The sequence below is a fragment of the Dermochelys coriacea genome, chromosome 17, assembly GCF_009764565.3.
Source record: "Dermochelys coriacea isolate rDerCor1 chromosome 17, rDerCor1.pri.v4, whole genome shotgun sequence".
NCBI classification, from domain to species: Eukaryota; Metazoa; Chordata; order Testudines; family Dermochelyidae; genus Dermochelys; species Dermochelys coriacea.
Window position 1 is genome coordinate 22,149,177 of NC_050084.1, and position 15,237 is coordinate 22,164,413.

The following is a 15,237-nucleotide window of genomic DNA, read 5'->3' on the forward strand; positions in this document are numbered from 1 at the left end:
AGCACTGGAATGAATTCATGTTCATCTTCTGGCCTGATCCTGCCCCAACAGGGCCCTTTCTGGTCCCTGAGCACTGCAGCTGCCCTGGGAAGGGGTGAGGGGCAAGGGGTGATCAGGAGGCTAGTAGGGGATGCAGGCGGCTGTCAGCCCTTCCCAGACCAGGACCCCATGTCATAACAGATACAAGTTTCAGCACCCCCCTTCCCCCAAAGCCATAAGGAGAGGAAGAGGGCTCATGCTGAGGGTAACCAGACGTCCAGTTTTTAAGCCCCCCCTGTAGGTGTCCTGACTTTTTCTTAAAAACGGGCAAATCGTCCCATATTTTCTGTCTCTCTCCCCCCACCTAATCAGTACTGGTGGGTCCTACTGCTGGCCGAATCCCTGCTCACCAGTTGCCAGCCTACTAGCAGTGAGTGGGGAGGGGGCTAGTGGCTGACAATGGGGGTGGCTGTGCAAGGCTGGTGGCAGGGTGAAGATGCAGAGTGCGGGGAGGGGCCACCTCCCCTGCCAGTCCATCCACGCAGGCCCCACTGCATGCCAGCGGCCAGCAGGGCCCTGCCCTCCCCCCCCCCCCGCATGCCCCCAGTCTGTTTCCGGCCAGGGCTGGCTGTGAGCTGCGGTGGCTGGTGAGTGCAGGCAGGTGCCAGGCGACAGCTGGTTACATGTCACCTCTACTGCCCACCCATTGGCACTTTGCGTGCTCCCCCATCGCTGTCCTTTCCCAGTTTTGCTCCTTTGCCCCCACAGCCTCGCTGCTCCTCCATATCCCCCCAGTGGGGCACATCCCGCCCCCAGCGCTCTCTGGAGAGCCAGCGCATGCTCGGAGCGCTCAGCTCACTAACAGCCTGGCCGGCAGGCTCCTTCCTTCCCCTGCTGCCTCTGGCTGGGCCAGCACCCTGGGAAAGCCAAAGACCCTCTGGCCCAGGGTGCTGGCCAGGAGCCAAGCCCTATATGTGCCAAAGCCCCGCACAGCGCTGGCATGGGGAAGCCTCTCCACCCCTCAGCTAAGCTCTGGAGTGCGGGGGGGGAGGGAGAAGGGATTTCCAGCCCCTGCAGGCTCCACAGGCCCCCCCGGCAGGAGCTTAGCACCTTCTTCACCAGCCTCCTCCCCACCCCATCCCCGTCCTGCCTCCAGGGAACATGGAGCTGCTCCGTACCCTAGGCACCCTCCCCTGCTGAGCAACCTCTCTGGCCGGGTTCGCTGAAGCCCCTGCAGTCCGGTTCCCAGGGCTCCGGTGCATAATGCATCCTTAGAGCTTAGTCCCTTCCTGCCTGCACTGTACCCGGAGGTGGATGGGTTATGTTGGTGGCCAGCAACAGCCTGGAGGTGTTAGCTGCCTTTTCTCACTGTGTGGGCAGGAAGGGACAAGCTGCTTTCAGCCACATGTGGGTGGGAGGAAGAGATGAGCTCTGCAAAGACACGGGCCAGGTCATCCCTTCCTCCCACCCCCACCCTGCGGCTGAAAGCAGCTCCCATCCCTTCCCTCACGCAAAGTGCCATGAAGCTGCTGCTGGCCATATTCTGGTGTGAATCCTGGCAGAAATCTGGAGCGGGGAGGGGGAGAGGATATGACCCTACATGCCCCCCCCCCACCCACATGTTGTCTCAGGAAGATGTGACACCAGGTACCAGGAGAGGCAGGTCTGTCCTGGGTGCCCAGCCAAGCATGGAGGGTGGAGAGCACCACACAGGGAGGGTTGTGGTTGGTCAGTCACCCTCCTCCCCGCCATGTAGCTCACAAAAGCTTATGCTCTAATAAATTTGTTCGTCTCTAAGGTGCCACAAGTACTCCTTTTCTTTTTGGGAATGTGTGTGTGTCACTTCTCCCTGTGTGAACCCTAAAGCCTTAAAGATAAGAAGGTAAATAAAAAGAATCCAACTACGCAGTATTTCTTTTTAACAGGGGCTCAGTCAATGTGTGTACGGCATAGTTCTGATTGATTGCCTCTGAACTTGCTTGAATATGAGTAATTTTACCAGGTATCCCGTATTCAGCATAGGGAAATATGGTCATCCTACTCATGACCCACAGCACGGGAGCCATCCCACTGGTGATCCTGCCTGAGGAAGTGCCCTTCTCCTAGCAGGAAGACATTTGAGAACCACTATGCTGGAGCATTAAGGGGAAAAAGTGAAACCCCTTTGGAGCCTAAGAGATGGGGTCTTATCTGCTTCCCCACCCCCGCATCAGGAGCTGCTTCATGGGAACGAGCTAGTTAGGGACCAGCACTGACGGTCTAAGGGCACAGTTGTGTGAAGTGCTGAAGTCAGTGGCGGCTGAGTGCTGAATCAGGCCCTAAGAGAGGATTGGGAGGGACTCTGCCACTAACCTAGAAGCCAGGCCCCCACCCAAAGAGACTCCCCACCCAAAGTCCCTTTACCCCCAGAACTCAGACTAACACCATGGACTGGCTGCCTGGAGATGGACAGAAGAGCATTTGTCGTGCTAAAACTGTGCAAAGGGCCATCTTAGATCTGAAGGGGTGACAACCAACCCCCACCCCAACCCGGCTGCCCTCTCCACTTCCACCCAGGGCCCTTGCTGTGCTATCTACTGGGGGCACATGAGCCTCAGCCCTCTGCTGCTGAACCATATCACCCACACATCCAAGAATATCCCCAAACTACACACCAAGCTGTCCTTGAGCATCTCCTGGTCTGCCAAAGAGAAAGGGGGACCTGCTGCATTGCAGGAACCTCTCTAGCTCCTGGCAGAGCTGCCTGGCTGGTGCCACAGCTTGAAGGCACAGTCCAACTCAGCCACTCAGGGGATTGGTTTAGGCAAGCAGCACCCAACTTCACTCCCCTAAGAGACATGTTAGCATAGCAACTTGCCAGAAACTCACAGATAGCCCCAAGTATATGAAATGGACCAGATTGCTGTAGCCTGCCTCCTCTTTAATAAACAGGTGCAGCTGACAGATGCTACAGATCCCATCATGCCATGCTCCACTCCCCTGCACCTGAGATCAAGATACACCTCCCTCCCAAGACTGCATGTGGGGACATGTGGTCTCTGCAGGCCATGCCCAGAGTAGGCTGTATGTGTGCACTCTGTGTGAAAAGGATGATAGTCAGCCAGGTGGAATGGTCTTTGCTCTCCTTTGTCAGGTACTCTTCTCCATCTCTCCTCCTCATCTCTTTTCGGCAATGACTTCACCTCCTCAATTATTAATCCTCTTTTTGCAGCCCCAGCTGTGGTTGGATTAAGCCCATTAAACCTCCTCTGGGATTGGCCCCAGAGAAGGAGGCAGGTTTCCAGGAAGTGCATTAGAGATGAGAGCACAGACAGGGAGCTGAGACAAACAGAAGGGGAGGAGATGGCCTCTCTGAACAGCCTCCTCTGTTTCCCATCAGCTATGGTATTGGTAGCCAAGGCAAGAAGCAATGATGAGTAAAAGGGGCATCATGTGAACCATCTCCTTGCAGACTGCACCAAGCTGGAGCCTGGGAGAGCATGACTCAGGATGCATTTTGGCCATGAAATTAGCCATGGGACTCAGCCAGCAGGGGAGAAACATCTAGAACAAAGCCCAGGACAATTTAGCTCTCAAATCTGGATGCCTAACAAAGCATGCTTGAACTTTCTTCCCCCTTGGCTGTCCCCATTGCTTTTGGTAGCAGAGTAAGGGGATTTGGACTATATGGCTCTCCCCACAGTAAGGGAGAAGCTGCTGATCTCATCTGACTTGCACTTACAAATCCTGGGGGTTCTGACTAGCTGGTGTGTCTCTTGTGAAGTCATCGCTGTTCCCTTGTAATCGCCCTGATTAGCAGACGGGATGACCCATCCCGCCTACTCTGCTCAGCCAGCTGTGCCCCATACTGCACCGTAGCCACATGGGCACACAGCGATCACTGTGGGGCAATTCTCCCCTTTACACCACTCTGGTGACATAAAGAAGGCAGAAATGGCCTCTGAATACCCACTGTAAAGGGGAGCTCTCTGTCTGGGATAGGGTTGTGCAGCCCCGCCCTGCCCTGGGCCCCAGCATAGTGGGCGAGTCAGAAGCATGCTACAGGAGCGTCTGCTGCTCTCCATGCTGAGGTACAAACCTGCCACGACAGTGTAAATGGCCCAGGGACATCTCCATGCTCCCGACCAGGACTTTGGCACAGGCCTAAAGGAGGCTGTCGGCAGAGAATCATCCTAGGTTTTACACAGGGTCCAATGCATGCTGGGAGTGTAGTGACTGCTGTGTGAACACTCATGCAGGGCAGGTAAGACTGATAAAGCTCATAGGGCTTGAATCACTGTAGAGTCTAGAGTTTTCAGTAATCTGGGAGGAAACATACAAGCAGTCGGGGTCTTCACCCATTGAACTCTCTGCCTCTTGGCTCTCCGCCAATGAATGTGCATCTCTAGCATCCTGCAGGATGAAACCTAACTCCTTCTGGGACAGATTTAATTTGTGAGTTCACTCAATGTGTTTGTGATTTGCTATGAGCCACAGGCAGGGGCAGGGGTGGGTGTGGGACCTGTTACTGTTTCCTCCCTCTGTTCCTGCACTGTGGCTCTACTAGGATAGAATACATTTTAAAAACAGTTTTGTTTCCTTTCTAGCTTGTCGAAGTGCCCAAAGGCCTGGGGGCAGAGGCATCACATTTATGAGTGGTTGGTTGATCGCTTTCTGCCTGTCCTTGCCTGTTTCCTCTGTGCATGTCTGCACCACTGTTTCGCAAAGGCTGTGGCTCCCAACGAAAGGGCAGCTTAGTCAATAAAACTTAGAGATTGTAAGAGCGGGAGAGTGGGGGGCACTGCTGCCTGCTCAGGGCACTGGGACGGCACTGGTGCCCCCAGAAGGGGCCTAGAGCAGTTCATGCCCTCTGGTGGCTGGGACCCTGTTGCAGAGCATGGGGAAGGGCAGGCATGGCTGAGGATCTGTACAGCCACCCCACAACGCTGAGCATCACTATCTGTGTCTAAGGGCAAGGGGGTATGCTGGGGACCGGCTGAGGTACCCACAATGCTCCACTCCTATTGCCCTGGCCAATGTACGTACTATGCTCTACTCCTACTGCCCCAGCTGAGGTACCCACCTCTGCTACTCTAGTGCCCTGGCCTGGTACCCACAGTGCTCTACTCCCATTGGTGCAGAAGGGGGCGGGCTCTACATGGTGGACACAGCTAGCAGCCAATGAGCTGGCCTTCTTTGACGGAGGGGCCCTGATTTAAGTAAGCCAGGCCAAAAAAAACAAGGGGGGGGGGGTGGATTGGCAGAAGGTGGGAGTAGGGGGCAGGATCTGGAGGTAAGCGGCAGGGGCCGGGACCAATGAGTGAAGAATAGGCGGGGTAAGAGGAAGGTCTGCAAAGCTGGGGGCGGGTGGAAGGCGCCAAGGGCCAATGAGCGAGGAGGAGGCGGGAGAAAGGGCGGGTCCTGGGGGGGGCAGTTCTCTTTGGAGTAGCAGCTGCCTAGACCTGTGAGCACGGAGTAGGTTCGGTAAGGGGCGGGACCGTGAGGCTCCGGACGGGTCCCACTGGGAGTTCAGTTCGAGTAGCATTCGCAGTGGCCAATGAGAGGCGGCAGGGCCGCGGGGCGGGAGGCGGCTCCCGGGGGGCGGGTGGCTGCCGTGTGAGCGGCAGGGGCGGGGGCCAATGCCGTGGGGTGTGGGTCCCGCTAGCGGCGGGTAGCGGCTGGCGGGCCGGGGCGAGCCGGGATGGACCGGGTGAGCAGCTCCATGAAGCAGGTGCCCAACCCGCTGCCCAAGGTGCTGAGTCGCCGCGGCGGCGGCGGGGGAGGCGGCCTGGAGGCGGAGCGCGAGGGCTTCGAGCGCAGTCAGGTACCGTAGGTGGGGCCGGGGAGGGCGGGGCGGAGGCGTTGTGGGTTGAAGGGCTGGTGGAGGGGTGAGGATGTTGGAGGGCTGGGGGACAAGGGGAGATGGTGGGCTGAGGAGGGGGGCTGGGGGGTGCATTGGGGGGCTGAGGAGGGGGGCTGGGGGGTTGCATTGGGGGGATGAGGGGGGGCTGAGGAGGCTGAGGAGGGGGGGCTGGGGAGTGATTGGGGGGATGAGGAGTGGGGGCTGGGGAGGCTGAGGAGGGGGGTCTGGGGGGTGCATTGGGGGATGAGCGGGGGCTGGGGTGGCTGAGGAGGGGGGCTGGGGGGTGCATTGGGGGGCTGAGGAGGGGGGCTGGGGGGTTGCATTGGGGGGATGAGGGGGGGCTGAGGAGGCTGAGGAGGGGGGGCTGGGGGGTGATTGGGGGGATGAGGAGTGGGGGCTGGGGAGGCTGAGGAGGGGGGTCTGGGGGGTGCATTGGGGGATGAGCGGGGGCTGGGGTGGCTGAGGAGGGGGGCTGGGGGGTGCATTGGGGGGATGAGGAGGGGGGCTGGGGGGTGCATTGGGGGGATGAGGAGCGGGGGCTGAGGAGGGGGGCTGGGGGGTTGCATTGGGGGGATGAGGGGGGGGCTGAGGAGGCTGAGGAGGGGGGGCTGGGGGGTGATTGGGATGAGGAGTGGGGGCTGGGGAGGCTGAGGAGGGGGGTCTGGGGGGTGCATTGGGGGATGAGCGGGGGCTGGGGTGGCTGAGGAGGGGGGCTGGGGGGTGCATTGGGGGGATGAGGAGTGGGGGCTGGGGGGTGCATTGGGGGGATGAGGGGGGGCTGAGGAGGCTGAGGAGGGGGGCTGGGGGGTGATTGGGGGGATGAGGAGTGGGGGCTGGGGAGGCTGAGGAGGGGGGTCTGGGGGTGCATTGGGGGATGAGCGGGGGCTGGGGTGGCTGAGGAGGGGGGCTGGGGGGTGCATTGGGGGGATGAGGAAGGGGGGCTGGGGGGTGCATTGGGGGGCTGAGGAGGGGGGGCTGGGGAGGCTGAGGAGGGGGGGCTGGGGGGTGATTGGGGGGATGAGGAGGGGGGGCTGGGGGGTGCATTGGGGGATGCTCTGGGCCGTGCAATACCAAGATACCCAGTTCCTGCGAGGGCCAGGGCTGATGAGATACCAGTGGGCAGAGAAGGCAAGACACAGTCATGCCTAGTTTGGGAATCCAGCCCCAAATACTGTCCCCTCCACAGTCTGTCTGTCCATCCCTCTAGGTGCTTTCTCTACCTGCAGTCGCTGCTGCTGCTAACTAGCTGCTTTTATTCATATGCACTGAGATGGCACCATGCCTTTGCCCGGAAGAGCCTGATCTAAATTAGACAGATGAAGCAAAGGGAGGGGTAAGGGAAGAAGCAGTGAGGCCCCGATGTATAAAAGTATTGTTCCGTCACACAGAGAGTGAATTATCTACTTTCTGATATTCTTAAGCATGCACTGAGATGGGGCAGAAGCTGAAAGTCTGAAACTGTAGCTCAGATATGAGAGGCACAAGTTTGGGAGAAGAGATGATTTTTGACAGACAGACACAAGAACAGCAACTGGAGTCCACAGTTGTTGCAGTGTGTCAGACCAATGAGAAACAGAAGGCAGCCTCCTCACTCTGGTTTCCCCTTCATTGTGAGAAGTTGCTCAAGTTAGGGGAGTCAAGTTAGGGAAGCCAAGATTAGCCCTTGGTCTATCCTACATAGGACTAGCTCGTGCAGGCAGATCTTATTGGTCAAAAGATTTCAGATTCCCAGGAGTTTTATTTACAATTAGATGTTTCAAAAGTTGTAGCTGAATGGACACTACAGTGGTGGGTAAAATATTGGCAGCCAGGATGAAAATATGTTTCTATAGGTCTTGTAAAGATGAGTGTAATGTCCTTTTAAAATGTTTATCTTACAATTAACTCCAAATGCATATGCCTCACTGGTAATGCACACCAAGTTATACTCTCACATTTCACCTGTATCATTACATTGGTTTCCAGAGCAATTCCAGATAGGCATTAAATGTCCCTTAACCTTCAAGGCTCCTAGCGCTCATACAATGGCCTGTTTAATGGAATCAGGGATGCTTTTGGTTCTGAACCTTCCCCATTGCTTTGAAGCGCTTATTTCTGTAGCTGTTCCACTATGCAGTAAGAAAAGAAGTACTTGTGGCACCTTAGAGACTAACAAATTTATTTGAGCATAAGCTTTCATGAACTACAGCTCACTTCATCAGATGCTGTAGCTCACGAAAGCTTATGCTCAAATAAATTTGTTAGTCTCTAAGGTGCCACAAGTACTCCATTTCTTTTTGCAAATACAGACTAATATGGCTGCTACTCTGAAAACAATGCAGTAGGATTTATTATATGCCTATTACTTTGAAATGTCTTATACCTTTAGATTTGTGCAATTCACTAATATTCTAAAAGAAAACTCCACTCTAGTTATCCTTTAGGGGGCTTTTTATTTTTTTGCACAGTGTGCACTTTGTTTTGTATAGACTAGAGGGTCTTGTGTTGGCTTAAATAGCATTGCACCCCCATATAGGCAATGCCAATATGCTAGCAGATTGTTATTATCTATGACAGGTTTCAGAGTAGCAACCGTGTTAATCTGTATTCGCAAAAAGAAAAGGAGTACTTGTGGCACCTTAGAGACTAATAAATTTATTTGAGCATAAGCTTTCGTGAGCTACAGCATCTGATAAAGTGAGCTGTAGCTCATGAAAGCTTATGCTCAAATAAATTTGTTAGTCTCTAAGGTGCCACAGGTACTCCTTTTCTTTTTGTTATTATCTATGTAGCTCTGTAATTATGTATGTTAATATACATAAGGAACAATGTTTCAACGCAAATTACAATGTCCCTGCCCTTCAGCCTAAAGTCACAAACAAGTACAACACATAACCAGCACAGAGTGGCATGCGATCTTTGTAGCTGTAATGCTTCTTGGAACAGGCAGGTTTTTCAGAAGGTTTTCTGGAAGGAGACCTGGATGCTAACTGGGAGGCTGCAAGAAGGCGCAGACTCAGAAGGAGCGAAAAGTGATTGAGGGATCAGTTGGGAGAGATGCTTGGCCAGCCCAAAGGGGGCATGTAGCAGGAGAGGAAAGCAGAGTGCTGCAACTGATGTAAAGTAGGAACTTTGGGGAAGCTTCCCTATTGCTCTGCTCTTTGTGGAGTCATTTGCACCAGTGCAAACTGCTACCATTTTGATCTAATAGCATTTTATACCCACTTTGCACTTACTGGTGTAAATGACTGCACAAGGGGCAGGGCAACAAAGAATCTGTGGGGAATAAGAGGTAAAGCCAAGGGAGAGTTTTGAAAAAGGAATGAAGGTAGTGCAGGCAGGCAATTGGGATCGCTGGTCAGAGCAGTAGAAGAGGAGGGGATCTGGCCAACAGTATTATTTGTGTTATGCCTAGGAGCACCAGTCGTGAACCAGGACCCCAGTGTGCTAGGTGCTGTACAAACACAGAACAAAATGACGGCTTCTGCCCCGAGAGCTTACAGTCTAAGTATAGGATGAGACACCAGATGGATAGACAGACAAGGGGGGGAGTGTAAGGAAATAACGGACAATAATTGATCAGTGTGGTAGGCTGTGGTTTCAGGGCACAAGCAGCCTAACAGTGGTCAAAAACTGACTGTGAAAGGATGGAGTAGAGGGTGAGACCACAGAAAAGGCAATAGTGGTTGCTGAGGTGGGAAACAACCAGAGTATGGGTTAATGTCCTGATGGTAGACACATAGAGTAAGGCTCAGTTTTAGGTTTATGAGGTTTTGAGTAAGGACTCCTGTTCTATTGGAAGCTACCTAGAAAAAATACTTAAAGCCCTAAATTTGGAAATGGGGCTAACCTTGCAATCTAACACGTCCTAAAGGGGATTGAGTGCAATCATCACTCGAGATCAGTGTCTCCAGTGTGATCCAGAGCCTGCAGAAAACAGTGAAGCCTATTTATTTCAGATTTGGAGGCCTTTATTCCAACTAATAAAGAGGAGCAAATTCTGTGTTTCACTAAATGGCCCCACTCTCCCCATGCTAATGGAATCCTTACAGCAAATATGTACTATAAGTATTCCCTTGAGAACCCCTTCTTCCCCACAGAAAGTGAACATTACTAGATGGGTAGTGGTGCTAATACTTATATGTTAGTGCAGATAGCAAAGCATCAGAAGATGGTAATTTGTGCCATCAACAACAAAAGTCTGTGCAAAACTTGGAACATCTGTATAACCTGAGTTTCATTTTCTTGAGGATATTATAAGTTCTAATAGAAGGACACAATATGTGAACATCATGGTCTCAAGGACAAGCTAGCAAGGTCCAGAAAGCTGGTTATAGGACCAAATTATTCAACATTTGTTTCTAAGCAACTATGTATCAGCACCCAGCAAGATGCTGCCTCTTTTCCTGTTCTTAGTTGATCTTTCCAAATCTTTTGGTAGCTGGAAATCTCAGGGCACTGTGTTGGAGACTCTTTAACTCCATCACAGGATACATGGTCCCATTACAGTTTATGGTGAAGTCTCTGAAATATGCCAAGGTGACTAGAGGTTAACTATGATTTTTCCAAACACTGGTTATTCAACACTTTTCTGATCTGTGCTTCCAAATTTTGCATAGAACCTGGTATTCGTTTATTTGAAATAGTGATTTTTTTTTAATACAAAGGTTTAATCTGATTCCCAAGACCATTATAAAATCAGGGTTTACTTGTATTTCTGTATCCCCAGCCCACTCCCAGTGTACCTCAGTATCTGCCTGGTCTTCTGGCAGCAGAACATTCATGAAGAGGAATGTCCCATGCCAGAGGAGTATCCCAAGTGGAAAAGGCATGTCAAAATGGTTATTCTGTTCTGTTGGATGACTGACATCTGTTTCTTGTCATAGAATCATAGAAGATTAGGGTTGGAAGGGACCTCAGGAGGTCATCTAGTCCAACCCCCTGCTCAAAGCAGGACTAATCCCCAACTTTCCTTGTATTTTGCCTTTGATTTGTTTCAATAGCAGTAAATCTCCACTCTTGCCTGCTTATTGACAATTTTATTCCACTGGGTAACAAGGGAAAGTCACGTATTCAAATGTCCATATTTCAGCATTAGCCCATGCTCCATTCCCCTTGTCCAGGTTGTAGGCCACACACTGCCTCCCAGTCATCACGACCCATCCTATGTGGTGTGAGATCGGTATTGGGGTACTCTGCGAATATTATGAGAATGTTTCATTAGATGCTACACAGGCATCCTGAATTTAATAGTTTTTCCTCTAACAAAGCTAATTTGTTGCTTTTGGGCCAGATGGAAATGAACCTTGCAGAAGTGCTGTCTCCGTTTCCCTGGCCTGGGTAGTTGAGTTCCTCAGGTTGCTTTATGGTGCAAACATGAAGATAGATCCAAATAACTTTATTTTTACACTGTTTCAGTGCGTGTATGCCAACTCTTGATGGACTTCCTGCTGGATGAAAGAACCTCTACGAGCACAGCTGAGATTAGACTGCCTGCTGTTGCTTTTTACATAATGGCTCTGCTTTTTTTCAGCCATCAACACAGATGGTTTTTAATGGAAAAGCTGAGCAGTAGAGACATCGAGATCCTATAGATCCTGCTGTTTTACAGATACAAAACCAGATAGGAGTTTATAATTGCATGTGGATGTGAGGGCTTTTAAAACGACTGCCTAGCTTAATGTCTGTATTTTACTTATTTGGATCTGCTAGTGCTTGTTGCAGAAGCTGAAATGGAACACATTTTAAGAGCTGAGCAACAACACTGGCTGAGGGGATGGAACCAAAAAAAAAAAAAATGAATCATGACATATGTTGTTACTTGTGTTTCCTATAGCATTTAATTCAGTCTGACATCTGTATCCTTTGGAAATGATTCTCTCGCTGTGAAGGAGTCTGCTACAGTAGTAACTATTCTGGATGAATCTTTAAAATGCTTGTCAGGGTTAAAGCACTAGAGGCAAGGTTTGAAGCTAAAGGTCTGGAATCTACTTGGTTAGGTTAGGCATAGTGCTGCAATCTAATCCACTTTGATTTCCCGTCTCCCTTCCATTGCATTTGTCCTCAGGGGATGCAGTTGTGATGCTGGGGACAGAGAAGTGATTCATGCTCTGTACTAACTGAATTTTTGCCTAACAAACTAGCAGAGACAAGGTGTTCAGCTCTTGGATAAACCAAATATTTAACAAAAAAAGAGAGAGTGAGAATGGAAGAAGGATGCATGTGTGGTGAGTAAGATGCATGCAGATGGTGTTACATTCTGAGATATACCACAGAGCAATAAAGGATCACAGAAAACTCCAGATGCTTCTCTCAGGATGGTACCAATTACTCTCAAAGGAAAATGGATACAAGGAGATAATGTATGTGAGGAGGGGGAAATGTGCACTCTGAATAGCAACTTCACTTGACAGAGAAGCTTCAAAACATGGTCTGCTTTTTTCCTACATTGAAATGATCTGTCCTGCAAACAAGTGGTTTCCTGAAGGATTTGTTTTCTTTACAGGAGCACTACATTTCTACACAGACTGTATAAACCTCAGCACACCACTCTAATCACAAAAGCCTTGTCTACACTGGTGTTTGCAGTGTTGCTCCAGCTGTGTTAGTCCCAGGATATAAGAGACACAGGAAAAGCTATTATCTCACCCACCTTGTCTCTTTTGTCTACATGGGAGCATTGAGGCACTTACGGTTGGAAAGATATGCTATGTATCAAAGACACAATGTATTTGCCCCTGGGAGCTGTGCAGGGCATTGTAGGGTAACAATCCCTGCAATACTTGCTGCGAGTATTATGTATGGACATCGTGCCCCGTACCCACCCAATGCATGATATGGATACATTGCACTTTTGTCACTTGCACCACTTCAGACACACCAATGAACGTTCCAGTAGCGCAGCTGTCTAGTGTAGACAAGCCTACTGAGGAGAAGCAGGCTCCTAGGCTTTGTGCACGCTACACTCACATACTTAAGATTTCCTTTTCTGTATCACAACCATGGGAAACTTTAGGAAAATATAGCTAATGTAGGGAGAGCTTTACTCACATAATTCAGGTTGGCCATTTAAACACAAGCACGCTACAAGCCCCAGGTGAAATAAGGGCAGACACCCACTCCCAGTTCTTCTTTCTGTCTAGCCTTAATACCAGGGTGGTTTATTCAAGTAGGGAAGGAAGCAGTGGGGAAAGATACTACTTCCCCAAGGCAAGCCTTGCTCCAGAGATCTGGAAAATGGGATTTCAGGTCTTCCGTCAGAATATATAGGAAAGGCACCGAATAGTATAGGGAGAGACAGAGTGGATTGTAAGCTGTTTGGGACAGGGACCTCTTTTTGTTCTGTGGATGTGCAATGCAGTGCCCAGCACAGCGGGGTCCTCATCCGTAACTAGCGCTCCTAGGCTCTACCTCAGTACAAACAACAATAATCAACACTAATGACTGTTGACAATTTTGGATGAGAGACAAATCTAGAAGACCTTCACTTAGCTTGTGGACCACCATTGGGCTTGATTCACTGTTGCCCTGCACCACGTTTATGCTGGTGCACTGTGGTTGTAAAATGCTGCCAAATCGGACAGTAGAGTTTTCCTCCCTCTGTGCACCCCCTCTGCATTGGTGCAAATCACTGCGCAAGACACAGGACAATGGTGAACTGGGCCTGCAGACTGAAAGCTCTGCTGAGAAGTGAGGAATTTTTCTGGGTTGTAAAGTAGCTACTATTGCATATGTAGTCACTAGAGTCTGTTTACTTTAAGAGAAAATTGGCTAGCAAATTACATCTGACCTTGCATGAATTTCAGGAGTCCAGTCAGCCATCGGTAATGCGTCTCCAGGCTAGAAGTACAGTTGAATCCCTCAATGTGGCCTGCTCTACACTTAAAGTTCACGAAAGCTTATGCTCAGATAAATTTGTTAGTCTTTAAGGTGCCACAAGTACTCCTTTTCTTTTTACTTAAAAGTTAGTTTGACATAGCTACAATGGTCGGGGGTGTGAAAAATTCACACCTCAGAGCACGGTAGTTAAGCTAACCTAACCCCACTGTAGATGTGCTGTGTTGACCTAGATACATGATAGATTATCAACAGCAACAGAAAACCCCCCTCCATCGCTGTAGAAAGCATCTACACTATGGCTCTACTTCAACACAACAGCAGTACCATAGTTGCACAGCTGGAGCACCATAGTGTGGACGTGCCCTTGGTCTGCACTGCAGGCAGGAAGTGTGATTGCAGCTTCCGCTAGATCAAGCTAGCTGGAATAACAATAACCGGGTAGCCACAACAGCTTGTGTGGTGTTACAGGCTAGCTGCTGCAGCATGTTCTTGGGTAGGGTTGTACTTTGGTAGACCAAAGCTAGCTCAGGTATGTCTACAGGTGCTGCAATCACACCGTCTGATTGCAGTGTAGATACAACCTTAAAGTTTTAATTTCCATTTACAAGACATACTGAAGTGCATTTCTCTGTCCCTGTCCTGTTTCTCTCTTTACAGTGTATTGTTTGACAGCTGTCCCCCTGGGATCCTTGAGAAGACAAGATGTGCCTCTCATAAGGCGATCCCTCACTGAGCAGAATCATGTAAACAAATGTTTATTGCCCTTAGACTGTAAGATCTTTGTGGCAAGGACTTATTGGTTGGCTCAGTTCATATGTTGTACATCACTTTGTGCACTTATGGCAATACATAAATGATATATTGCATCAAATGTCAATCTGACATCTGGTTTATGAAAGAGGGAGCGGGCATGCATACAACATTAATTGCTGGGACAGGAGTTTAATATGCCCATCTTGCAACATAATTTTACAGGGAATGTAAGAGAGAAGATGTCTTTTGGTGTAATCCTTGGAGAACACAGAATAAGAACATTGTTGGTTGGAACTGGAGTGAGGATGAACTGTTGTTCCTGTAGAGGGAGCCTGCTTTGTCACTGTAAGAGCTTATGTGCTCTGAATGTGAATGTAAATTGCACTGGATAGGGGAACTTTGAGACATAGGGCTGTATCCTTGAGATGCTCTTAGATGAACAGGAGATTATACTATGGATTTGCTTTTATGTTTTTTCTTTTGTTCTATATTCTGTTCTATATAGGTTCTCATACCATCCTTTTCAGCATAGTGTTTGAGCACCTTCTAGTCGTGCATGACTAATATTCGTCACATGTGGTTTATTCTTTTGCTGAGTGTTTGTGAAAGTGGGCCATTGCCAGTGCTTGGTTAAGGCCAAGAAGGGATGTTCAGTATCTGTGTCCATTTTGATTTGGGGATATCTTCTCAGAGTGCCAACAGCCCATGTTTTTTTGTTTTTGTGGAAGGAAGGAGGGCTGGTACCTTTCTGTTAGTCAATGGACTGAGATCACTAACTTGCTTCTACATAGTCACTCGACAGTTGTTGGATGGTGGTAGCATTTGGTGCTACTGATGTGCGCATG

General features: G+C 50.1%; 1 protein-coding gene and 1 long non-coding RNA gene across 5 annotated transcripts in view; both read left to right on the forward strand.

Moving 5' to 3' along the window:
- The first annotated feature begins 2,886 nt into the window (after positions 1-2,886).
- LOC122457022 lies at positions 2,887-5,188 on the forward strand. The gene is made up of 2 exons (XR_006276273.1): positions 2,887-4,222; positions 4,566-5,188. It is a non-coding gene; the product is annotated as an uncharacterized LOC122457022 (long non-coding RNA).
- Positions 5,189-5,577: 389 nt separating this feature from the next.
- HIP1 (huntingtin interacting protein 1) overlaps positions 5,578-15,237 on the forward strand; it is a 176,566-nt gene continuing 166,906 nt past the window's right edge. Inside the window, exons 1-4 of one of the 4 annotated variants that reach the window (XM_043499733.1) lie at positions 5,652-5,782; positions 11,868-12,027; positions 14,297-14,382; positions 14,615-14,766. In XM_043499733.1, the coding sequence (XP_043355668.1) occupies positions 14,632-14,766 (135 nt within the window). In that variant the 5' untranslated portion in view covers positions 5,652-5,782; positions 11,868-12,027; positions 14,297-14,382; positions 14,615-14,631. Of the gene's footprint in view, positions 5,783-10,968; positions 12,028-14,296; positions 14,383-14,614; positions 14,767-15,237 lie in introns of those variants that run through there. The other 3 variants (XM_043499732.1, XM_043499731.1, XM_038375707.2) reach the window with 3 other exon arrangements.